At 41.1% G+C, this 26,175-nt stretch overlaps 1 protein-coding gene across 9 annotated transcripts in view; it reads left to right on the top strand.

The window, feature by feature from the left end:
- The window catches only part of Kif1b (kinesin family member 1B), a 144,808-nt gene that overhangs the window by 91,737 nt on the left and 26,896 nt on the right, over window positions 1-26,175 (top strand). For 6 of the 9 annotated variants that reach the window (XM_036179180.1, XM_036179176.1, XM_036179179.1 and 3 more), the window contains 13 exons: window positions 149-297; window positions 1,843-2,021; window positions 2,961-3,098; window positions 4,670-4,918; window positions 11,077-11,195; window positions 13,129-13,214; window positions 13,564-13,693; window positions 13,854-14,016; window positions 17,341-17,431; window positions 19,490-19,608; window positions 20,974-21,029; window positions 24,390-24,498; window positions 26,105-26,171. In XM_036179180.1, the coding sequence (XP_036035073.1) occupies window positions 149-297; window positions 1,843-2,021; window positions 2,961-3,098; window positions 4,670-4,918; window positions 11,077-11,195; window positions 13,129-13,214; window positions 13,564-13,693; window positions 13,854-14,016; window positions 17,341-17,431; window positions 19,490-19,608; window positions 20,974-21,029; window positions 24,390-24,498; window positions 26,105-26,171 (1,655 nt within the window). The remainder of the gene's footprint in view (window positions 1-148; window positions 298-1,842; window positions 2,022-2,960; window positions 3,099-4,669; window positions 4,919-11,076; window positions 11,196-13,128; window positions 13,215-13,563; window positions 13,694-13,853; window positions 14,017-17,340; window positions 17,432-19,489; window positions 19,609-20,973; window positions 21,030-24,389; window positions 24,499-26,104; window positions 26,172-26,175) is intronic. The other 3 variants (XM_036179184.1, XM_036179183.1, XM_036179182.1) reach the window with 1 other exon arrangement.

Raw genomic sequence — 26,175 nt, 5'->3', positions numbered from 1 at the left:
GCTGCATGAGACCCTGTCTCAAATCAAGCAAACCAGACCCACATTCTTTGGACTTTTGGTTTTTCTGAAGTATATATACCGTATAGGAGGGATGGAAGTTGTTATGCTTATGAAGTCACTGTTACATATGCTTCCTCTGCTCTTTCAGTTCCTTGGACACAGCATGAGTTGGAGTTGGCCCAGTGGGCTTTCCGGAAATGGAAGTCTCACCAGTTTACTTCATTAAGGGACTTACTCTGGGGCAATGCAGTCTACCTGAAGGAAGCCAATGCCATCAGTGTGGAACTGAAGAAGAAGGTATGGAGGGTGATCAGGAGGCAGAGTGGATTGACTTCAATTAAATTAATAGCCTTAAATTAACCTTTCACTTGGGAGAACTCAGCTATTCTGTATGTGAAGCAGCCTCATTCCATATATGTGCCAGCACAACATGGATAGTAATGAAAAATTTACAGTAGTTGTTTTCTGGCTCATTTTACAAATCTGAGGTTTTTAAATAAGAGCTGGATAAACCCATTAATAGATAAATGCTTCTGTTGGATTTCTGGGGAAAAAATCTTGGTTTTCTTTCTTTTTAATTGTGCATTTGTGTTTTGCCTGTGTGTATGCCTGTGTGAGGGTGTCAGGTCCCCTGGAAATGTGGAGTTAGAGACAGTTGTGAGCCACCATATGGGTGTTGGGAATTGAACCTGGGTCTTCTGGAAGCCATCTCTCCAGCCCCTTGGTATTCTTTTCTCTAACTTTAGTTTGTACCTCTGAGACCTCTGTGCCCCTTTGTCACCAATTTGCTCCCCTCCTGAGAAGCCTGAGAGGCACTGATTGGCAGACAAGTGTATGTGCTCTACGCTGAGACAGCCAGTTTAATCCAGTAGCAGTTGACCTAATAATTGCGAAGCTCTATTGCCTCATCTACAAACCTGGGTTGCAGCAGAAGCTGCCGCTGGGGAGTGGGAGACGAGAGAATGGGTGCAGACGGAAGTCTGCTGACAGTGCCTGGACTTGCTGAATGACCCAAACTGCTGTGGGTGCCGGAGCACAAGGCCTTGTGCTTCCCGAGAAGCACTCTACCTGAGCTGAAACTCTGCCGCCCAAATACTGTTATTAAATTTCCACATGGAGTCTTTGATTCTTCTGTGTGGGCCACTACTCAAGAGCTTGGGACTGTATTGTATAGTATAAGAAATGCAGACCACCTGACTGGAAAATTGATTATCTTCTCCTAGGGGAATGTTTTATATCTGTGAACTGAGGTAGGTGTCATCTTCACTCATGATCTCAGAAACGCTTTGTAATTATTTATTAACTAGTCTCTTCAGTGAGTGAACTACAGTCAGGAACTATATCTTTTCTTATTGCCACACCTGTTGCTTAACTAATATTTGTTGGTAAAAATACAAGGTAGTATAGCAAGAAGTAAATTATATGATATAGTCACAATACTTACTCTGTAGTAAATGCTTTTAAGAATAGTAATTATCCTCTGCATTTAAAAAGCTGCATGTGCAGCCTCTCTCATTAGCAAATGACTGTGTCCTCCTTTGTCTCTTGGTATGTTCCACAGGAGTCTTCACTCTCCCACTGAAACATATTTACTGAGGTTTTAATTTGTGGGGGCGGGGTGAATCACCATTCCAGGAAAACACAGTTTGTAAATAACTTAGTTGAAAATTAAGATTGTTCCCTGAGTTTAAAATGTAGGGCCATGTTTTCAGCTAGCCACATCTGCTTATTGAACGTGTGCTCTGTATTGGACCCTTTCCCTTGGTGATGCTATAGAGCCGTGTCTCTGAACCTGCTGAATAGTGATGTGCACACCTGTCCATCTTTTTTCTCTTGCTCCAGGTACAGTTTCAGTTTGTCCTGCTGACTGACACACTCTACTCCCCTTTGCCTCCTGAATTACTTCCCACGGAGATGGAAAAAACGCATGAGGACAGACCTTTCCCTCGGACAGTGGTAGCAGTAGAAGTCCAGGATCTGAAGAATGGAGCAACACATTATTGGTCTTTGGACAAACTCAAGTAGGAAAATATTCCTAAAAGACTATTTTTAAAAAGAAAATAGCCAGGTGTGGTGCTGCACGCCTTTAATCCAGCACTCAGGAGGCAGAGACAGGTGGATCTCTGAGTTTAGGGCCAGCCTGGGCTACAGAGCAAGTTCCAGGAAAGCCAGGGCTACACAGAGAAACTCTGTCTTGAGGGAAAAGAAAGTGAATTGCTTAAGTATGTTCCCTTATACTCACCTCTTTCTGAAGATGATGTCAGTTTCTCTTCTATGGTTTCTGAGTGCTGTGATCGGTTACCAGTATTATCATACATCCATTTTTTTTTTCTCAAATCAAACTCATTTCTCAGACAACTTTGACATTTGTTGATCTTCAGATTTACTTTCATAAGCCCTCTTAAATTTTAAATGAGCCAATTCTGAATTTATTTCTATCTTAGATCCTCTTACTTTAGTCCTGGGCCTCATTTTTAATAAACAAGGGAGTGACTTTTATATCTCATTTCTTTTATATCTAGTATGACAAAATAATTCCCACTACCTAGTTAAATTTGAGATGTCAAACACCATTGAACTACATTTCTTCCATGACTGTAAGTTTAGTCAAATTAGATCTCTCTCTCTCTCTCTCTCTCTCTCTCTCTTTCACACACACACACACACACACACACACACACACACACACACACGCACACACACGTGCACACGCACACGCACACTTCTGAAAAGATCTGACTATACAGGCCACTTTTTTTACTTTGGTGGCTTCTCTCTCTACTCACACATTTTGGATACTGAGCAGTTTGGTTTCTGGTCTTTTGGCAGTGCCTGTTTTTAATAGCATTAAATGATAGGAGTGGCTTCTTAAAAATGTCTTGCATGCAAGAAGTTTCCAAAGCAAAGGTTTAATGCAATCTCATGATCTTAACTCAGTGTGCCCCGTATTTGCTTAACAGGCAGAGACTGGATTTAATGCGGGAGATGTATGACAGGGCAGGTGAGATGGCCTCCAGTGCTCAAGACGAAAGTGAGACGGCCATGACTGGCAGTGATCCCTTCTACGATCGGTTCCACTGGTTCAAACTTGTGGGAAGGTATGCAATGACTTCATTGTCTTTTGAAAATAATAACAAGTACTTTGATTTTTTTTTAAATGTTGGTAGAGAATATGGGGCACGGGGGTGGGTGGGTAGCATTACATAAAAGCTCCTTCTCAGGTGGGGGACAACAGTTAAAAAAACAACAGTCCCAGGTTCAGTTCCCAGCACTAGAAGAAAAAACAACAGTTAAAAAAACCACCGCCTCTCTAATCTTATCCACTCAGAACCATTGTATTATTTAATACGTTTACTTCAGTTTCACACAGTATGCATATTGCTTTGTCAGACTTTTAGCCAAAGTATTTGACAGTTATTTTGGACTCTTGACTTACAAACTGTTTTATAGTTTAACTGACCCTGTACAGTTTAAATAGAAGTCACAGTGTATATTGTCAGACTGTGGCTACTCCATAATCTGATGGGTCCTTTTCTTTTCTTTGTTTAAGAAGTTTGTCTTGCTTTAGTCATTACTCAGGACAAGTTAATTGCACACCATGGTAGGACTCTTCAGTTTCTTTTATGAGTACATCACTCTCGACATTTTATGAAAATAAAAGTGCCTTGGCGAGTTTGGAGCTTAGTTCTCAAGAGGCTTAGAAATGTAAAAGCAGGGAATGTAAAATGTTTAAAAATACTTTATTTTTATGTGTATGAGTATTTTGCCTGAATGTATGCCTATGTACCATATGCATGCCTGATGCCCACGCAGGACAAAAGAGGGCATTGGATCCCCTGGAACTGGACTTACAGATGGTTGTGAGCTACCATGTGGGTGATGCCTGATGCCCACGCAGGACAAAAGAGGGCATTGGATCCCCTGGAACTGGACTTACAGATGGTTGTGAGCTACCGTGTGGGTGCTGGGAACCAAATCCTCGTCCTCTACACAAGCAGCCGGTGCTCTTAAGCACTGAGCCAGCTCTCCAACCCCAGTGACTCCTGAGCTTGCTAGTGTCAGATTTTGAATTACTCTTTAATGCCCTGTGATGGTGTGTAAAGGAACTGACTGAACGGAGTTACTGAAGTGTAGTATTTTATTGAAGTCAACCTTTTCCACTCCACTCCTGACAGTAGACTAGGCTTTGCAGAGTGGATTGGCCAAACATGTCTCACTCCAGCATGTGATGCTTTGGTATACACAGTTCCATCCATCTGATTTCCTGCTCTGAGCTGACAAGAGAATTCACTTAAAGCCTCATTCTCATTCATTCTCTCTCTCTCTCTCTCTCTCCTCTCATGAGTGGCTCTTGGAGGACAGGATGCTGATCTTTTGTGTAAACTGGAGAACATCAACATTTTGTAATCTGATATTTACCTGAGATAGTCTACTCATGGATACTCTTTGCTTCTCTTATCTGAGGGTCTGTCCTGATAGATCTTTTCAACCTGCCCTATTCCCTTTACCTGAGCCATGCAGTTTATGCTTGTTTTTCCTTTTGCTTTTCTATTTGCTTTTCCTGTGTTGATTCTGTCAGTGGATTCTGTCCTGTTGGCACCTGAGCGTCCTGTTTAACCAACTATTCCTCTCTCCCTGCCTGTTAATCGGCGTCTTACCTGGTATCTAGCTCCCCCATTTTCCACGGCTGTGTGAATGAGCGCCTTGCCGACCGTACACCCTCCCCCACTTTTTCCACGGCCGATTCCGACATCACTGAACTGGCTGACGAACAGCAGGATGACATGGAGGATTTTGATGATGAGGCATTCGTGGATGACACCGGCTCTGACGCAGGGACCGAAGAGGGATCAGATCTCTTCAGTGATGGGCATGACCCATTTTACGACCGATCCCCTTGGTTCATTTTAGTAGGAAGGTTGGTGAGGTTATTGTGAGAAAGGCAAAAAGGGACCAGCTCTTGTCTAAACGCCTCTTTGTGCAATTTTGAGTAATCTTGCTTTAGCCACTTATTTCATGAACAGTCCTTCTGAGTTCCAGTGCTTAGAGGTCTACGAAAGCCAGTGTGGCTAGAAACTAAGCACAGGTATTGTCTGGGGAGCACAGTCTACTTAGTACACTATACAGCATCTTATGAAGACTACCTGGAGGACTGCTTGACCTAAATTGCCCAGTAATTAGTTAAGACTATGATGTAATGGGTTCAACAAATGGTCCTGTGGTCTAGATGCTTCGTCTCTGAAGAAATATGGTTAGTGAAGCATATGGGGATAAAATGAGCAGGAGCAGAGGAAGCCTGAGGTTAGCCTAAAGAATCCGTGGCACCTCAGAAATAAGAGGACTACAGCAGACTTAGTCCTGTAAGAGTCAGGAGTGCCTAGCTCTCCCTTTGTCAACAATGGCTATCTTGCTGTATCTGGTTTCTGAACCTATCTACAGGTCTTGAGCTTCTGCCAGAAATAACTGTAGGTTTATAAACATGAATCTCAGAAATAACTGTAGGTTTATAAACATGAATCTCAGGAAGTTACCTGTTGTCACCATCACTGCTGTTTTTTGTAGTACATGAAACTGTTTCACCTCGAGGTCCCAAGCTGAGTCATCGCCTCCGGCTCTTGGTGTGCATACCCCTCTGTCAGAGATGCATAGGTTACTGATGTTTCTGTTGTGCACATCTGTTCTTCATAATGAAGCAATTTTAGGTTTGATAGAATGCTCATTGCTTTAAGCTGGGTATGATAGTACACGCCTGCAATCCCAGCACTTGGGAGTGGGACAGGAAGATTAGAGAGAGTTTGAAGCTAGCTCGGGACACATGAGACCCTGTCTCAAAAAACAGAAACAAAGCCAGGTGGTAGTGGTGCACACCTTTAATCCCAGCACTTAGGAGGCAGAGGCTTGCCTGGTCTACAGAGCTAGTTCTAGGACAGCCAAAGCTACACAAAGAAACCCTGTCTGGAAAAAAACCAAACCAACCAGAAACCAGAAGACTAAGGTGTAATGATGCATTAATCGACCCATCTTCCGAGACAATAGAGACATAGGGTTAAGACTTAGTTGTCATATGATTTGGACCCCTAGTGGGAACTGATAACTTATTGTAGAAGGTAATGGTAAGAGCGGAAAGAAAAGCTTTTAGATAGAAATGAAACCTAAATTAATATGGCAGTCTGAATTTTACAATACAGATTCTCCATGAACAAATGTGATGAGATTATATAGTCACGAGTATTGTTTGCTTCTGGTGTATTGCCAGGGTTAGGATTTTAAGATTTATTTAAATAAAAAAAAAAAAGATTTACTTATTATGTATACAATGTTCTGTCAGCATGTATGCCTGCAGGCCAGAAGAGGGCACCAGATCTCATTACAGATGGTTGTGAGCCACCATGTGGGTGCTGGGAATTGAACTCAGGACCTCTGGAAGAATAGCCAGTGTTCTTAACCTCTGAGCCATCTCTCCAGCCCCCAGGGTTAGGATTTTAGAGAAGCCAATTTATATTAAAATGAGAACAGTATGTACAAAGAGTGCTTTATTTATCTTCTGGATATCTGTATTCCTCAGTACATTTCCGTTCTAGTCTAAGAAGATTGGCAGTAGAACCAGATCTTGATCATTAGCTTAGTCATTTGCCTACAACTCCTGTATCTGTTTGCCATGCTCTACAGCATCACACTGTGAGGAGTAGGCAACTTCATCTTACGTGGCCTGGTGAAGAGAATTTTGACACAGTTGTCAGGAGGAACCTTGAGTCCTGGGCATCTCTGTCACAAACTTAGGACAAGCAACAGATGACTTAGGAAAAAAAGAGCCTTTTTCCCAGCACTTGGGAGACAGAGGCAGGTGAGTCTCTGTGAGTTCAAGACCAGCCTGGTCTACAGAGTGAGTTCCAGGACATGCTCTAGAAGCTACACACTGAAACTCTGTGTCGAAAAACAAAACAAAACAAAAAATCCTTTCTTTCCCTTCATCTTTTATATTCTGTTATCTATACTAGCAAAACAAATGTAGCCATTAAAACTTCTGCTTAGGAGCCAGGCATAGTGATACATGGCAGAGGCAGGCAGATCTTTGTGAGTTCAAGGCCAATCTGGTATACATAGTGAGTTCCAGGAGAGCCAGAGCTACATAATGAGACCCTGTCTCCAAAAGAAAAAAGAAGGAATAAAAGAAAAAAAGACTTCTGCTTAGGAGCATTTGTATCTTAAGTTGGTTTTCTGAAAGAGTTAAGTCAGAATCCTCCCATTTTAATGTAAACACTCACTGGGTTAAGGAAAGTATGTACTTTTTCCCTAGTTTTATTCCTTTTGTTATATTATGTATAAGAATAAATATAATGCAGTTAACTCTGCACTGATTTTCATATAGAATATTTGTGGAGCTATAGGCTCAGGAGTTGATGTTTTCATTTGTTTGGATTTCTGGGTTCTAGAACTAACACTGCCTTACAAGAAGGGGACTGAGGTGTGATGAACTGGGCAGAACTCAGTGGTGATTTCCCTGGGTTCAAATCCTATCACCAACCAAAAAGATACTGGGAGAAGGTGAAGTCAGAGCAGCCATTAAAGTGAAGAATAGCTCCAGTTTTGCCCTCAGCCACATTTGTCCCAAAGAGCAATATCACCCAGTTGAGCAGCGGTAACAGGACCTGTCTGAGTTATAACTCCTTTCCTGTTTTTATAATGCACAGTGTTAGATTTCCCTATTGTCACATAATTATAAATATAATGCACTTGTAAAAATTTGCATGTTTCCTTTGAATTCCATTTATAGGTCTGTTTCTTGGCCATGGCTGCCTCTGGTGAATCTTTGTATCAAGAGTAAAAGAGCTTGTCCCTTTAGCTATTCTCTTACGGCATGTTGGGATGTTATGAACCATCACCATAACTTGGGATGAAATGTAAAATATATGTTAGTCTTCTGGGCTAAAAGGGGCAAAAAGTGGTTATTCTGTGACATTTCTCAAGTACCTAAACTGACATGCTTTCTGTAAGTATCACCATAATTATGCTGATTTTCTTTATGTTGACAAATTAGTTTCTCTTACTGATGTAACTTCACATCATTTTCTGCTAATGTGTCTTTTACATCTTCTCCCCTCTCTTCCCTGTTCTCTTTCAGTCTGCTAGGTCAAAGTATAAGGACATTCAATACAGAGTTAGTCATGAAAATCTAGTTTAAAAGCTCCCAAGGAGAACCTTTATACAGCATTGGGCTAATGGCTATATTCTAATATCACGACAGAGCTATCTAGTGAATGCATCCATCTATCACAGAGACAATACCTCTACCTTGCCATAGACTGATAAAAAAGGAAGTGTACAATAATGTCTTCAGTGCTTCTGTGTTTAGAAAGGCCTTTGCCATGCACAATCCAGCATTATTTTATGATGATATGCCGGTGAATATGTTTTTAAAAACTAGTAGTTCTTGCTCAGCAGTACAGTGTCTACTTAACATGGCAAGTCCTGAAAAACATGCTCAAGGTCCTAAAGAACCACATGCATGACAGTGGTTTTTATTTTTTGCTAATAATTATACTTAACATAGTAAAATTAAGTTGTGACAGGAACCTCTAAGTTTTCTAGGTAGTCAGTATCCATCATAAGTTTACATTTGAAAAGTCAAACTAGTGTAAAGTTAGATGGCTTGCTTTTCTGCTCCTGGTACGACTCATTTTTTCTGAAGAGTTTTCTACATCTATGTAAAGATAAAGGCTGGGTCACATTCCTGGGTTCTAACATATATAGACATTCACTTAGCAGATTTTTTTTTTTTTTTTTTTTTTGGTGGAGCTGAGGATTGAACCCAGGGCCTTGCACTTGCTAGGCAAGCGCTCTACCACTGAGCTAAATCTCCAACCCACCAGATATTATTATTTATTGAGTGTATTTACTGTAAGACACATCTCTGCAGATAGGTGAGCAAAACCAGAGATGGTTCCTGACCCACAGTCTTAGAGTCTGGTGAGTGATGAAGACACTAAGTAATAAGCACAGAAATGCAAATTATAGCCACAATGAAAGAGTTGTGTGTGTGCCGCTCAAGTCGTCTAATGTTGGGAGGACCTGTCGTGAAAGCAGCGCTTACCGTAAGCATGTGAAATCAGCGCATGGGGTCGAGGATAAATGCAGAGAGGACTGCAGGAGAAACACGTGATGGCTCTTAATGGTCCAGGCATTGAAAGTGGGCTGGTCTGACTGGAATGCCATTGAGCAGGAGTATAGTCTGTGTGTGCACTGACTTTAGAAGTGAAATTAGCCATTTGGTTCCATATGCCAAATTCTTAGTCATGGTAGTGGTGTTTGATCCTACTGGTAATCCATTTTAGATTACATTTTCATTTGTAAGTTTCTGTTCAACAAAAGTTTAATCCTCTGTGTTAATATTTCTTCCCTTGCTTTGGAGCAGACTGAAAGGGAATTAGATGTCATGATACAGTTTCCTGTTCATTTGCAGTTATTTTTGTTGCTTTTCATTTGTACTTCATTTATGTTCTTAAATGTTATTGAGTAATGTTTTTTCACCTATTTTCATAATCTCTTTTATTGTTTTGAGTTAAAATTCTGAGTATCCATTCCTTCATTCTTGTCTCTTTGCAATGTAAACAGGAAATGTAGCAAACAGTCCTGTGCATCAAGTTTAGTTATGTTTAGTGTCCTGGTGTGATATTTGCTCTTTGTCTTTTGTTTTATGTACAAAGATCGGCATATACCAAGGGAGAAGACAGGAGTAACAGTAGGAACTAGAGTCCACTTTCTTTTTAATCATTAGAACAAGTGTTTAAAAAAAAAAATGAACAGAGGCAGGTGAGATGGTTCAGTGTGTAGAGGCACTTGCCACCAAGCCTGACTGCCTGACTTTGATCCATGAAACCCACATGGTAGAAAGAGAGAAAAGACACTTCACAGTTGTTGTCCATCCTCCACACTCTGTGGGAATGTGATCCCCTCACCTGCAAAACACACACACACACACACACACACACACACACACACACACACATGTCTAGTGAGAGCACATAAAATAATTTTTTTTTAAAATCACAAAATAATGAACCTTTTAAAAGCACAAACACAATAGAACATGCTTAGTTTGTTAGAAATATATCAAGTGTTGGTCAGGTCTGGTAGCTCAAGCCTATTATCTCAGTTATTTGGAAGGATAGAGATTTTTAATGCTTGCCTAGGCTGCAAAGTGAGTTCAAAGCCAGCCTGAGTAATTTAGTCTCAAAGAAGCACTGGGCTATAGATGAGTGCTGAGGACTTATGTAGTAAATATGAGACTCTGAGTTTCTTCCCCAGGACCACAAAAAAAAAAGAAAGAAAGAAAGAAAGAAAGAAAGAAAGAAAGAAAGAAAGAAAGAAAGAAAGAAAGAAAGAAAAGAAAGAAGAAAAGAAAATAGACAAGGAGGAGGAGACATTTGTAACTTCCCTTTTATTTATGAGTTTGGTTTGAGGAGCAAAGGCCAACTCCAAAGGGGCTGGCTGCGTCCTCTCCCTTAACATTTATCTTGATACCCATTCTCCTGCAAGCTCATTACTCAGAAATGTCTGGCTACATAGCCTCTCTGCCAGCATGTCTGCTTCTCTTGACTTTGAAATAGTCCTTTTAAATAAAGACTTATAATGCTGTGATGTAAAATTCACTTTAGAACTAATAACTGTATTTCAGTCACATTTCCCTGCCTTTTTTTAATCTCTTGGTTTCTGTTTTGTGTATGGTGAGAAGCCAGATCTCTTGGTACATCCTTCCCCCTAAAGGTTAAGATCTTCAGTACACTCCACTCCTCTGCAGAAATCACAGGACTTAAACATCTACTTCCAATTGTTACTCTTGTACCTATGGTATAATTTTTAAAAGAGAATAATTTGGTGTAATTTGGTCTTCACACTTGCTAATGTACTGATGTTGTGAAAAAGCAACTGGAGGCAGTTTCAGAGGTCATAATTCAGGGCCATCTTCAAAGGTCCAGAAGCCAGCTTCAGTTTGGGGAAATATTCTCAATTGGTGGAAAGCCCCAACCTTTCCTTCCTCAGATGTTCTGATGTTTGTCTCTGGGTTTCTGTCTACAGGGCATTTGTATACTTGAGCAACCTGCTGTATCCTGTGCCCCTGATTCACAGGGTGGCCGTCGTCAGTGAGAAGGGGGAAGTGCGGGGATTCCTGCGTGTGGCTGTGCAGGCCATTGCAGGTGAGTGACCTCTTTCTAAATGAGAGCTATAGAAAAAGCAGGACAGGAGCTGGAGAGCTACCTCAGTGGTTAAGAGCACTGGCTCTTCATCCAGAGGAACAACCACATGGCAACTCACAACTGTCTGCAATTCTATTTTCAGGGGATTTCACACCCTCACGCAACTTACATTCAGGCAAAACACCAATGCACATAAAATAATTTTTTTAAAAAAAGAAAGAAAAAAAAAAAAGAATGTCATTTATGGGCTGGAGAGATGGCCCAGCGGTTAAGCTCAGAGATTAAGAGCACTGGCTACTCTTCCTGAGGTCCTGAGTTCAATTCCCAGCAACCACATGGTGACTCACAACCATCTGTAATGAGATCTGGTACTCTCTTCTGGCTTGCAGACAGAACACTGTATACATAATCAATCTTTTAAAAAAAATCTTAAAGTCTTAAAAAAAATCTTAAAAAAAAAAAATCTAGAAAAGGCACACTAGTTCCATGTGGGTGACACTTTAGTAACATACATAAATGGTAGTGTGTTTGTTCAAATGGGGAAATTCTCCATTAGCTTCCTTTCTATTAGTTTTATCTACATCCCCACCACCTCAAGTATCATAATTAAATTTCACTTTAGTCTGGGATATTGCCTGTTTTGGAAAAAAATGGTATGTAACATGAATAACTCTTAGACTGACTTTGTAAAAGTGATGGGCAATTTAGACAAAGATGGTAGATTGTGTACTTTGAAACCAGCCTGAGCTACATAGTAAGACATTGTTTTTTTAAATAAATAAATAAACAAACAAACAAACAATCCCAGTCATACTGGCACATACCTTTGATACCAGCATTCAAGAGGCAAACAGATTTCTGTGAGTTCAAGGCCAGCCTGGTCTACATGACAGCCAGGGATACATAATAAGACTCTTCTCTCCAAAAAAAATAATAAAAAGTCATAAACTCTTTGTTTGAGATAGTGTTTTTTTTCTGTATAGCTTAGGCTGACCATAAACTCAAATTCTTCCTGCCTCAGCCTCCTAAGTGTTGGGATTATAAATATACACCATAGTGCTTGGGTCAAGTGTTGAACATTTTACTTTTGGATTTTTAATTGTTTTTAGTTTAAGGTTTCACTGTATGGTCTAGGTTATCCTGAACTCAAAATCTTCCTGCCTTGATCTGCTGAGTGCTGGCCTCACCACACCTAGTTGATGGCTTGAACCACTGTATCTTACCTGTGTCAGAGTAACAAAGGATTTTAGATTGTTCTTGCCTAGTTTTCTCTCAGAGTATTTCTAGTAGACCTTTTTTTTTTCCCCAGCTGAGCATAGTGGTTCATACCTGTAATCTCGGAATTTAGGAGGTGGAAGCAGGAAGATCAGGAGTTGAAGGTCAGCCTCAGCTACTAAGTGAGTTTGAGGCCAACCTGGACTCATGTATGAGACCCTGTCTCAAAACAGAAGGCATTTATTTCACAGCTAAATGTAATACACAGATCAAACATTTTCCACTTCCATGATCATGTCAATATTCTGAGAAGGCTGTGGCTATTTTCTGTATTTTCTATCTTAACTTTTCAGACTTTACCCCTTAGAAAACTGTCACATAGTCACCCACACCGAGTTTGTAGAAGTCTCTTCCAAAGTTAGTATAATGTTTCAATCTTTGTTGCCTATTATTGAATATAGTATTGCCAAGATGTTTAGGAGTCAGAATTTCTAGTGTGATATTATAAACAAACTGAAGATTGAAACCAGTTCTTTTTAACTATTCTCATTTGAGCAGAGGAAGGTAGTTAATCTGCAAAAATAATTGGAAGCAGCAGCTGTAGTTTTTTCCAGTGCCATTAATTCTTATACTAAGGTCCTTGCTATATAATGCACTAAGAGCTGTCCTCCCTCACATGTACTTTCATTCAGTCTTTGCTGGCTTTCTTTCTGTTTAGCGGATGAAGAAGCTCCTGATTATGGCTCTGGAATTCGACAGTCAGGAACAGCTAAAATATCTTTTGATAACGAGTACTTTAATCAGGTAAGAAGTGTTTGGGAAAGAAGGAACACCTTAAGGAAAGAAAAGGAGGTAATGGATTTATGAGGAAAATGTCCAATGCTGGCACCCAATTCCTTTGCCTAGAATGTTAGCAATTCTAAGATGCTAGTTACCTCACAGTTACTCAATAAAATATGGGACATGTGTAACAGTTACAGAGATGAAAATGCATTAACATACTATCTTTTCTCAGACAACTCTTAGTCCACTTACTTATTATTTTGTACAAGTAATTATTTGTTGTACAAATAAAAATATTATTATTGTACAAATAAAAATAAATCAAGAAATGGAAGAATATGTTATTTACCTAGCCTTGCCTTCCTTTCAGAGTGACTTTTCTTCAGTTGCAATGACTCGTTCTGGTCTGTCTTTGGAAGAGCTGAGAATTGTGGAGGGACAGGGCCAGAGTTCTGAAGTTATCACTCCTCCAGAAGAAGTCAATCGAATGAATGACTTGGGTGCGTAGGCAGACACTGTTACTGAGGAGATTCTCAAGGGAAAACATTGACTACCACAGTCAAGCAACCTAATTGCTTTGGTGAACTAGAAACAGAAAGAATGCCCAGTGTCCTCATCTTCACATTACTTGAGCCGTATGTGTGTCATTTAACTCTTTAGATCTGAAGTCGGGCACTTTGCTGGATGGGAAGATGGTGATGGAGGGATTTTCTGAAGAGATTGGCAACCACCTGAAACTGGGCAGCGCCTTCACTTTCCGTGTCACTGTACTCCAGGCCAGTGGGATCCTTCCAGAGTATGCAGACATCTTTTGTCAGTTCAAGTAAGACACTTGTATTTCTACTGTCCTGTTGCTGTGATAGAGCATCCAGACAAAAGCAGCTTAGAGAAGAAAAAGGGTTAACTTAGACTACAGTTTCAGAGGGATGGAGGTCATCATGGCAGAGAAAAAGGCATAGCAACATGAGCAAGAAGCTGGCCCATCACGTTTTCATTCACACAGGGGTTACAGAGAGAAAGAGCAGGGCATGGGGTGGGGCTGTAAACCCTCAACAGTGATGCCCACAATGATGTACTTCCTCAACAAGACTCTCCTCCTCAAGGCCCCATAACCTCCCAAACAGACACCAACTAGGGACCTAGTGTTAAAGCACTTGAACCTATGGGGACATTTCTCATTCAAAGAATCCACACTGCCCCTTTGTTGTGCCCATCTAGCAAGATGTTACCTGCAGAGAGTCCTTCTTGCTGTAGAGTGTTTTACATACGTGAAAGATTAAGGCTCTGGAGAAAGAAAAGATGTGACAAGTCTCTGAAAGAACACTTTCTTCACTCAAGATGTGAATAAGAATCAAAACCCTATACTGGAATGACTTAGGGTTCCCCATGGAGTGTGCAGCATATACTGCTAGAGGACTCTGGTGATGTCCCCTTACTCCAGGAACTTAGTATCTGATCCTGATGAACCTGTAGCTTTTAGTGCTTTCCACGACAAAATGTCTTAAGAAACAAGAGTTAAACAAATTGTCTAGCCAACAGTTTAGTATACTTAATACTTTAGAAAAAGGAAATTTACCTAATGTAAAGAAGAACACCCACTGTATGAAGTGAGAAAAGGTGTGTGGAGAAGATGTGGGTAGGGATGCCTTGGAGCACTAAAGAGCAAGGCTGTCAGTGTCACTGAGATGGTGGGTCAGACCCACTAGTGCTCATGGGTGCCTCGAGCAGGTGTAGTGGAAGGCCAGGAAAAGGAAAACTGGAGTGGGGGTGGTGGAGCAGAAGAGGAGGAAAGGGACAGGCATAATGAAAAGAAGAAAACAGATACTCCCTAAGGGACTGGAGAGATGGCTCAGCAATTAAGAGCACTAGCTGCTCTTCCAAAAATTCCCAGGCACTTATGTAGGGGTGCATGGTTGTAACACTAGTTCCAGGGACTCTGATGCCCTCTCCAGGCACAAACGTACATGAATGTGGAACACCAATGCACATACATACACATGAAATAAAACAAACATTTTTAAATGTGTGTATTTTTCAAAAGACTTCAAAAGATACTACATAATCACAGGAAAGCTGCAGTGTCAGCAGTTGGAGCTTTTGACAGAGGTGCTGTCATCCTCAGACATGGTAGACTGTTGTGAAAATCAAGATCATACTACAAACATTTTCCTGGCTATTCAAAATCTCCCTGCCCACCCCCCCTTCCCCCCCACTTTGGGGACTGGAGAGATGGCTCAGTGGTGAAGAGTACTGTAGTTCTTACAGAGGACCTGGGTTCAGATGTGAACACCCACAAAGTACTTAACAGCCATCCTTAACTCCAGTTTCAGGGAGGCTGACCACCTCTTCTGACCTCCATAGGCACCAGGCACACATGTGGTACATATGCATACATGCAAGCAAAACACAGGTACAATTAAATCTAAAAAAAATTCTTAGCTGGGAGGAAGTGGCGCATGCCTTTAATCCCTTGGGAGGCAGAGGCAGGCAGATTTCTGTGAGTTCGAGGCCAGCCTGGTCTATAGAGTGAGTTCCAGGACAATCAGGGCTACACAGAGAAACCCTATCATGAAAAACAAAAAATAAAAAATTTTAAAATATATTCTTTTCCCCATTTGACATTTTAGAGTATAATCTGTGTGTTGAGTCATCTGTTGGAGAAACAGGCACATACGTACATCATTGTAAACAGTGAAATCTTGGCTTTTGAGGAGTAGTAGGTCCTACTGCTATGGGAACACAAAACCATCAGGTTTGTGTTAGAGGAGACTTCCTGGAACAGATGACTTTTGAGCATTTCTTGTCTGTTGGGAGACTCCTAGGCCAGTCTCCCACATGCGGTTTTACTGTTTCTTACAAAGGCTCAAATTTGCCAAGTTTTCTCTATGTATTATGATTTCATTTTCAGTAAAACAAAGGACAAACTCCTACAAAAGAACAAGACTTCATTGTAGATTGGTTTTGTGGGGGTTGGGGTAGATTTGTTTGCTTGGTGGAGCAGATTTGTTCTTTTGTTTTATTGGGTTTGAGGAAGTAGATTTGTTCAGATTTTTAGGGATGGGTGGGTGGTAGGTTTTTTGTTTTGGGGACTTGGGGTAAGATTTTTGTTTTGGGTTTTGGGAGGTAGGTTTGTTTGGGAGGATTAGGGGTAAGTTAGTTCATTTGGGTGTGGGGAGGTAGTTTTGTTCATTTGATTTTTGGGTTTTGAGGGTAGTTTGTTCATTTGTTTTGGATTTTGGAGGTAGATTTATTCATTTGGGTTTGGGGGGGTAGGTTTTTATTTGTTTTTATGGGTGTGAAGGTGAAGGTAGGTTTGTTTTTTTTTTGTTTTTTTTTTTGGTTAGCAAACCGTAGGGTTTTGGTTTTGGTGGTTTTTTGTTTGCTTGTTTGTTTGTTTGTTTTGGTTTTTTTTCAAGACAGGGTTTCTCTGTGTAGTTTTGGAGCCTGCCCTGGATCTCACTCTGTAGATAAGGCTGGCCTCAAACTCACAGAAATCCACCTGGCTCTGTCTCCCAAGTGCTGGGATTAAAGGTGTGTACCACCACTGCCTGGCAAGGGGTAGGTATTTTTGTTTGTTTTTGGGGATTGGGGGCAGGATAGGTTTGCTTGTTTTAAGACAAGGATTCTCTGTGTGTCCCTGGCTGGCTTGGAACTGCTATGTAGACCTCTCTGGCCTTGAACTCTGCAGTTCTCCCAACTTTCCTTCCTGAGCGCTCAGATTACAGTCATGCCCTACCACATCCTGCTACAAATTTGTTGAGTTGATTTCTTTACTCTCTGTAAGCCATGCTTGTGTGTATGTCCATTTGTCTAAATAATCAGGGTCACTTAATTTTTCAGCCATTTTTGAATCCAAAATGCTGTCTGCTTGATATGGGAAATGCTGACATGGAAAGAAATAATCGTCATTCAATGCAGTAAAAACAAAAGAAAGTGCTTTGTTAGTATGCTTCTAACTGTAGGGTCCAAAGTGGGCTCTTAAAACAGACTCTGCTAGACATAGTAGCACACACCTGGAGGCGGAAGCAGACAGATCTCTGCGAGTTTGTGTCCAGCTTGGGCTTCACAGTGAGACTCTGTCTCAGAACAAAACAAAACAAGATCTGATGGATTCTGATGCAGTATTCATCTGTCTCTTCTTATTAAGCTTTTTGCATCGGCATGATGAAGCATTCTCCACTGAACCCCTCAAAAACAATGGAAGAGGAAGTCCCCTGGGCTTTTATCATGTACAGAATGTGAGTAACCTGAATGTTTTGCCACACCCCTCAGGTTTATGTACCCTGATTTTATTGGCTAAGGAAGAATGATCATAGGAGGTGTGAGCTGTCTGTCGTGTTTAGATGAGGGAACTTTGCAGAGAGAATGAACAGTAGAGATGGTGGCTGGGGCACTGAGACAGTCTTCAGGGAGGAGCAGCTAGTCTCTTTCTGAATTACAGGGACCGAGTAAGTGTGTGCAGTCTAGTCTCCCAATGAAATCTTCCATCTGTTTGAATATGAGTTTTTAAAAAGTATTTCTACCCTAGAAAAAATAAGCATATTTAATAACAGTTTGGGTAAGTTTAACATAGTACCCTGTAAACTCTAGGATACTTACATTGTTGCTTACAAGTACTGTTGAAGATATTAAATACCTTCTGTAACTAAGTTAAGATTTAGAGTGTTTCCTTGGTAGCTGTGATTTTTCTATCCATGTCCCATACAACTGTCTTCATATATGCAGCAAGGCATTAGGCTTCCCAATTTGTGTATTTCTTTCAAACTCCATTCAAAAGTCATCTTGAGGGGAGTGATGGGATGGCTCGGTGAATATTAGCACTTACTGACTGGCTTGATGACTGGAGTCCATCCCTAGGACCCACATGATGGGATGAGAGCACTGGCTCCCACAGTTGTCTTCTGACTCCTGCATGCATGCCATAGCACAAGCACCATGCACACACAGATAAGTTAGTAAAGCATAAAAGCAATCCTCTTCATCATAACACTGATGCTCATTAAGAATTCAATTTGTATCAGCCCAGTTCTGTTTTCTGCACCATTGAGCCCTCACTTCTACACCATGACTGTCACAACCCTGTCCTGCAGTTGAAGGAGCCAAGGCACTAAGCAGCTCCTGCCACTCACCAGCTTACATAGCTGGGAAGAGGCAGAGATGGAATTTAAAAACAAAGAAGCCTGGCTATAACATCCGGAATCTTCACTGCCTTCATGAAACTGCCTTTCTTTTTTTGTTAATCACATCTACTCTATAAAGTAAGAGAGGGGCCTGGGTTGTGGTTGTAGCCCAGCTGGTAGAATGCTTACTCACATACACAAGGTCCTGGATTGGAACTCCAGCACAAACAATATATGAAGTGAGAGAGGAAAAGACAAAGAGAAAAAAATAAAAATAAAGCATGAAATATGGGCTGGAGAGGTGGCTCAGAAGTTGAGTGTGTACCACTCTTGTAGAAGACTTGAGTTAGGTTCCCAGCCCACAACTGCATATGACTCCAGCTCTAAGGGATCCAAAGCCCACTTCTGGCCTCTGAGGGCACTTGTTCACATATTCAACATGCACGTATTCCAAACACAGACATAGATATATATACATATCTATAACTAAAAAGAAAATATGTGTTTGATAAATGCTGATCGGCTGTTTAACAAACCACTGACTCATGAAACCTCAGATGTCCCCAAGGAGCTGAGAATTAAGGGGAAATATAGTCAGAGTATGGGGACATAAAAATGGTATTCATTAAATTCAAAAGGGAATGTTTTCCATAAGGAAAGTTACTTTTTTGGGTATGAGAGAATAGTTATGAAAAGAGAAGGTAGGTTTTCTGAAAGATGTAGCTAGCATAAATAAGAAATGGGAAAAAGAAGAAAGGGTGTGTCAAACTTGGTGTTGTACCTTGCTCATAGTCCACAGTCAACACATAGTTTTCTTATCTCTTCTACTAATTCACCTGGGCTTTGGAGGGAAGGCCTTCCTAGCAGAGATGTGACCTGGTCCTCTTCTGAGGTACAACAGAGAAAAGGCAGGTAGAGAGAGCAACAGGCAAATCTTGAAATAATGAGTAGCAACAGAGTGAGGTCAGTTCTGCTACACTGTGGAGGGTCTAGAATGCTGACACTTAGTAAAGTCACATTAAGAAGAAAATCAGAGGGAAACCTGACTTGTGGTGTAGGTGGCCGAGTAATGAAACACCCAACATGTACAGGATGCTTAACAATGCTGAAGGGTTGCTGGGAGAAAAAAACTTGTCCTAACCCTACCCCAGCCTCATGTGACTTTCTTCTTACTAGATTGCAGTGGAGGTCACTGAGTCATTTGTGGACTACATCAGAACCAAGCCCATCGTATTTGAGGTCTTTGGGCATTACCAGCAGCACCCACTCCATCTGCAAGGACAAGATCTTAACAGGTTTGAGTCAGATGAGCCAAGACTGGTATTGTTGTTGCTCTTTTGATTTTTAGTTCCTCAGTTCCTGGGAGAGAAATCTTTTCAGGGATGCAGATAACTGAATAATAGATTCATACATTACCCTGTTTTTACTCTTGAGATGTCATTAGCTAACCTAATCACTAACTTGAGATACAGCAAGTTGAATTTTATTCAGATGACTTTGAATGCCTTCTTTTTGTTGTAAGAAGAATTTTTTTTTTTTTTTTTTTTTTTTGCTTTTTTGAGACTCAGTTTCTCTGTGTAGCCCTGGCTGCCCTGGAATACTTTGTAGACCAGGCTGGCCTCAAACTCACAGAGCCTGTCTCTGCCTCCCATGTGCTGGGATTAAAGACATTTGCAACCACCACCCATCAGAAGAAAAATCTCTCTCTCTCTCATGTTTTTTTGTTTTTCAAGACAGGGTTTCTCTGTGTAGTTTTGGTGCCTGTCCTGGCTCTTGCTCTGTAGACCAGGCTGGCTTCGAACTCACAGAGATCTGCCTGGCTCTGCCTCCCTACTGCTGGGATCAAAGGTGTGTGCAACCACCGCCCATCAAAAGAAATTGTTAGTAGGGTACAAAGTTGGTGCCGTAGAGCTAGAACATGATGTAGTTATTTCTGACACCTTTACTTTATGAAATGGAGACTCAGATTAAAGTCATCACAACTAATGAGGAAGCACACTGCCCTAGCATGTTTCTGTTTTCTTAAAAAGATTTAAGCATTTAGGCCGGGCAGTGGTGGTGCACACCTTTAATCCCAGCACTTGGAAGGCAGAGCCAGGAGGATCTCTGTGAGTTCGAGGCCAACCTGGGCTACCAAGTGAGTTCCAAGAAAGGCACAAAGCTACACAGAGAAACCCTGTCTCGAAAAACCAAAAAAAAAAAAAAAAAAAAAAGATTCAAGCATTTAAAGGGGGGGGGGCTGGAGAGATGGCTCAGAGGCTAAGAATACTGACTACTCTTCCAAAGGTCCTGAGTTCAATTCCAGCACCCACATGGTGGTTCACAACCATCTGTAACGAGATCTGGTGCCGTCTTCTGGCCTGCAGTCATATATGCTGTATACATAATAAATAAATCTCTTTTTAAAAAAAAAAAAAAAAGGCCAGATGGTGATGGTGCTTGCCTTTAATCCTAGCACTAGGGAGCCAGAGACAGGAGAATCTGTGTGAGTTCGAGGTCATCCTGGTCTACAGAGCGAGTTCCAGAACAGTCAGGGCTACACAGAGAAACCCTGCCTCAAAAAAAAAAAAAAAAAAAAAAAAAAAAAGATTTAAGCATGTCACCAATGTCAACACTTAACTATATTAGTCCTGATGAATGTTTTCCTTCTCTCTTTGCAGTCCACCTCAGCCTTCTCGAAGATTCTTCCCACCACCCATGCCACTCTCCAAACCAGGTGAGCAGCAGCTAAGCTCTGTCTAATGTACATGTATCTGTTCTGAATGGTTTCCAGACAAGAATCACACTGTAGTTCCTTCTCTTTGTGTCCTTATGTGTTTTTGTTTTTTTCTGAGACAGAGTTTCTCTGTGTAGCTTTGCGCCTTTCCTGGAACTCCATTTGGAGACCAGGCTGGCCTTGAACTCACAGAGATCTGCCTGCCTCTGCTTCCCAAGTGCTTGGATTAAAGGCGTGCGCCTGTATGTTTCTAACAGGAACATGAATGCTTGGTTCCTGATATGAGATGGGAAGTCAGAAACATTTGGGCTCTGTCTCTCTGACCTTTTCATTCAGACTTGATAACCTACTCCTCCTTCTTAAATCTCTGTGCTTTCTATGTAATTAGTTCTGTCAGTCACTGAACATTTCTCTATATATTACATTTATTCTGCGGGCTGGAGATGGCTCAGCGGTTAAGAGCACTGACTGCTCTACTAGAGGTCCTGAGTTCAATTCCCAGCAACCACATGGTGGCTCATGACCATCTGTAATGAGATCTGGTGCCCTCTTCTGGCACATAGGCAGAACACTGTGTACATAATAAAGAAATAAATCTAAATACATATTTTTAAAATATATATATAAATAAATTTATTCTGCCTGTTAAGTTTTGCTGTTGGAACTTTTGTTTTTGATTAGCACATAATAATTATACATATTTATAATATAATGCGTTTTATAACTATGTACTAATACTATATACTGTATTATATTATCAGTATAATTAGTATATCCATATCATAAGCATTTCTCATTTGTTTGTAGTAGATATATTCAAAATTCTTTCTTGTAGCATTTTAACATTGATAATAGTAGATATACTGTTATTCAATAGAACACTAGAATTTGTTTCTCTTCATTTGTCTTGTTTTCACTTTTCTTTATTTTTGTTCTTTTTCCTTTCCACCCACTTATCAAATTCCTACCCTCCCCCGTCTCATTCTCCTCCCTCTGTTCCACACCCCATTGGCCTTCAGACCATGAAAGAAAGATTGAGCTGATATGCTTTCTCATGTCTGGCTATGTGACTGTGCATATGTTGGACACGTTTTCTGAGCACGTCACTGTGCTAGCTTCCTCTGCTGTGGCCACCTTCCACAAGAGGCTGACTCATGGCCATCTCTTCTCTCTCTGCCAGTTCCCAGCTTCCAGAATGAAAGGGTACCCAAGCGATATGGTTAGTAGCTAAACTAGCTCTGCCTTAGATGTAGAACCAATTTGGGCATTTTTCCTAAAACCTGATTCACCATATGTGAAACACCAATATTTCTGTTTGTTTCCCTACTTTACTGTAGAGCTGTGCGTGTTGTCAAGATCACATCACAGTTCCTGCAGGGAGACTGTAGGGAACACCTTTTCTCCTCCATCTCTTTTGAGAATAAGGTGCAGTTGTTTTTTTTTTCTTCCCTGAGACAAGATCTCCAGACTGACCTTGAACTAGCTGTACAGCTGAGAATGATCTTGAACTTGTGGCCTTCCTGTCTCATCTCCAGAGTGCCTGTACATGTATGTACCATCACACCCAGTTTATGAGGTGCTAGAGGTTGAACTCCAAGCTTCATCTATACTAGGCAAGCATTCTCCCTGCTCAGCGACATCTCCACCCCTCCTGAGACTTCTTTGTTTATATTTTTACAATAGTATTTTTCATTTTGAGTTTTACACTAATAGTTGGTTTTTGTTTGTTTGTAGTGTTAGGATCAAACCCTAGGCCTTGTGCCTGTTAAGACAAACATTTTACCACTGAACTGCTTTCAAGACCCTACCCCTCTCCTCTCTTCCCTCCCCTCCCCTCTTTTCTCTCCTCCTCTGTTTTCTTCTCTCCTCTCCTCCCCTTTTCTCTGCCCCTTCCCTCCCCTCCTCTCTTTCTTTGTGAGAAAATTTAGTGTTTGCTTACTTAGATGATTACCAGAACAGTAACCAGTTTTGTCTTTTTTTGTTGGTTTGTTTTTGTTTTTTTGTTTTTGTCTTTTCAAGACAGTTTCTTTGTGTGGTCCTGGCTGTCCTGGAACTCACTCTATAGACCAGGCTGGCCTCAAACTCAGAGATCCACCTGTCTCTGCCTCCCAAGTGCTGGGATTAAAGACATGTGCTGCCACTGCCACCACCACCCGGCTCCCAGTTCCTTATTAGCAGTCGCAGCACATGTGAAACACAACTGTGTGACTATGGCCTATGGGCTGTTCATTGGAGAAGTGCTCCATGGTTGATAAAGCCCCTTCATATACATATGCCAATGGGTCTTCAAAATATTTTTTCTAAGTAGCAGACTAAATATTATAATCCACATTTATAAATTGAGAAGAGACTCATAGGGAGTAAGAAGCTCCATCGAAGCCACATGCATTAGTATTGTTATGACTGTGGAACATACATCTGAAGAAAATGTGTACAGATGATTATGTGCAGATTGCTGTATTTACAAGTCAAACCAGTGGTTCTCAGATCCTTCCACATGTTAGAATCATCTGGAGAGTTTCAGGTCTTGGAAGGCAGAACTGCGTCCCACCCACAGATAGTCTGATTTGACTATCTGGGGTGTGACTCTTAGGTGTGGGGAGGTCTGACAGCCCTTGTGACATGCCAGGTTCCCCGCTGGTGCTTCCCAAGCATTGTCTCCTCAATATAGTTGTGATGTGACACCAAGATAGGAAACTCTCAAAAGCAAAGGTTTTTAATGATTTGTAAAGCACATTTACTTTATATAAAAACCTGTTTTCTTGGATTTAGAACAGTGTTTTGAGAAGGAGAGCCTTAGTGCTTGCTTTCCTTATACTCTGGATTAGAGGCACTGATACACCTAGTGGTTAACATTTCTCTGGAACTTTCTCCTTGAAATCTGTGCTCTTAAAGACTGATATTAGGGGCTAGAGAGATGGCTCAGAGGTTAAGAGCACCGACTGCTCTTCTAGAGGTCCTGAGTTCAATTCCCAGCAACCACATGGTGGCTCATAACCATCTCTGTAATGAGATCTGGTGCCCTCTTCTGTATACATAATAAATAAATAAATCTTAAAAAAAAAAAAAGACTGATATTAAAGATGCCTATGCTGGGGCTGGAGAGATGGCTCAGCGGCTAAGAGCACTGCTGCTCTTCCAGAGGACCCGAGTTCAATTCCAGCACCCACATGGCAGCTCACAACTGTCTGTAACTCCTATTGCAGGGGACCCTCTGCCTTCATACAGACATATATGCAGGCAGAACACCAATATACATAAAACAAAAATAAATAAATAATTTTTTAAAAAGATGCCTATGCTTTTGCTGAGTGAACTTGGAACAGATTTTGACATGTTACAAATTTTTTTTTTTTAAAGTTCCAGCCACCAAGTTAAACACCATGAACAAAACCAGCCTTGGGCAGAGCATGAGCAAGTATGACCTTCTGGTTTGGTTTGAGATCAGTGAACTGGAGCCTACAGGAGAGTAAGTCCAAGTTTTCTTTTTCAGAATTAAGAGAGTTTTGAGCAGGTTTGGCTCATGCAATTAGCTTGTCACATTCATCCTTTGGATTGAATTTGAGTGCCTTGCTATTTCTCTCTGAATGAGATGTTTGCCAGAGGCCATCCGGGGGAATTGTTGACACTTTTGTTGGCAACAGCAGTGTGATGGAGACCAAATGCACTTGGCTATGAGGGAAGACATGGTTCTATGAAGGTCAGTGGAACAGATTGTACAGCTGCTTCAGGTTTGGATGGAGATGACTGGGGACTAGTGAGATGGCTCAGCAGGTATGGGCACTTGCTGCCAAGCCTGACAATCTGAGTTTGATCCCTGGAACATACATGGCAGAAGGTGAGAACCAGTTACTATGAGTTATCCCATGGTCAGTCTCACACTACACACACACACACACACACACACACACACACACACACACACACACACACACGAATAAATAAATGTAATGTAAAATTAGAGTACTAATCTCAGTGAGGGCAGTAAGGGCCTTTGGATATTTCCCTGGATTAAAATTTTCAACCTTAGCCATATGTGATGGCACATGCCTTTAATCAGATCTCTGTGAGTTCAAGGCCAGCCTGGTCTACATAGTGAGGTCCAGGATAGCCAAGGCTACACAGGGAGGCCCTGTCTGGAAAAGCCAAAAAAGAAATAAATTTAATCTTGCCCCTGTATGAGACCACTTTATCTTCCACTGTGGCATTGTAGGATATTTCACAGTACCTTGGCCTGTACCTGAGAGGCTAGTATAGTAGCACCTCTGTTCAGCTGTGCTGACCAAAGATATTCCCTAGAAAAGAGCCACTCTTTTAAATGAACAGGAACATAAGCTTCCTTGTCTTTATGAGATGTGTTAGAGTAAATAATCGATACAATTAGTGTTTATAGTTGTTTCTAAAATGACTTGGGAAGAACAAAAAAGAGAGCCGACTCCTGAAAGAGGCAAGTAGCTGCACTCATTAATACAGATTTGGGAGTTACTGTCATGTAGTGTTTCTCTGAGTGTAATGCAGCAAACTACCATCAGCAATGATCAGCACCATGAACCATTAGTAAATGTCTGCTGTGCATATGGCCCTGTGTTAAATATAGCTTTGTAACTCACATTGATGAATGTGACTTTCCATAAACAGATCTGTAATGTTGTCATAGCTTGTATTATGAAGACATAGTCACAGTGATGGTTTCTACTGAATTAATTGCTTTCTGGAGCTTAAAATATTTATAATTGGAAATTATCTGCTTCTTATTTCCACTCAGTTCTATAATAGTTATGCATTATTTACTGAATTATTATGCAAGGGACAGAGATGGAACCAAAAAAAAAAAAAAAAAAAAAAACAACAACAACAACAACAAAAAATCACTGTTCTTTTAGCACTCCAGTCAGGCAGAGATGGTGAGAAACAGATACATAAAAAGAATGACAGATGCAAGTGGCTCTGTGATTAAATACCTGCATGGGATAAGAGTGTAGAAAAACACAGATTCCCCGGGGCTACAGCAACCCAGGACGACTTGGCAGGTGAAGTAGCCTTGACGTCTGTCTTTTGTGTTTTTACTCTTACAGGTATATTCCAGCTGTGGTTGACCATACAGCAGGCTTACCCTGCCAGGGGACATTTTTGCTGCACCAGGTAC

The sequence above is a fragment of the Onychomys torridus genome, chromosome 2, assembly GCF_903995425.1.
Source record: "Onychomys torridus chromosome 2, mOncTor1.1, whole genome shotgun sequence".
Taxonomy (NCBI): Eukaryota; Metazoa; Chordata; class Mammalia; order Rodentia; family Cricetidae; genus Onychomys; species Onychomys torridus.
Note: the sequence above shows the minus strand (reverse complement) of the source record. Positions and strands in the feature narration are given on the sequence as shown.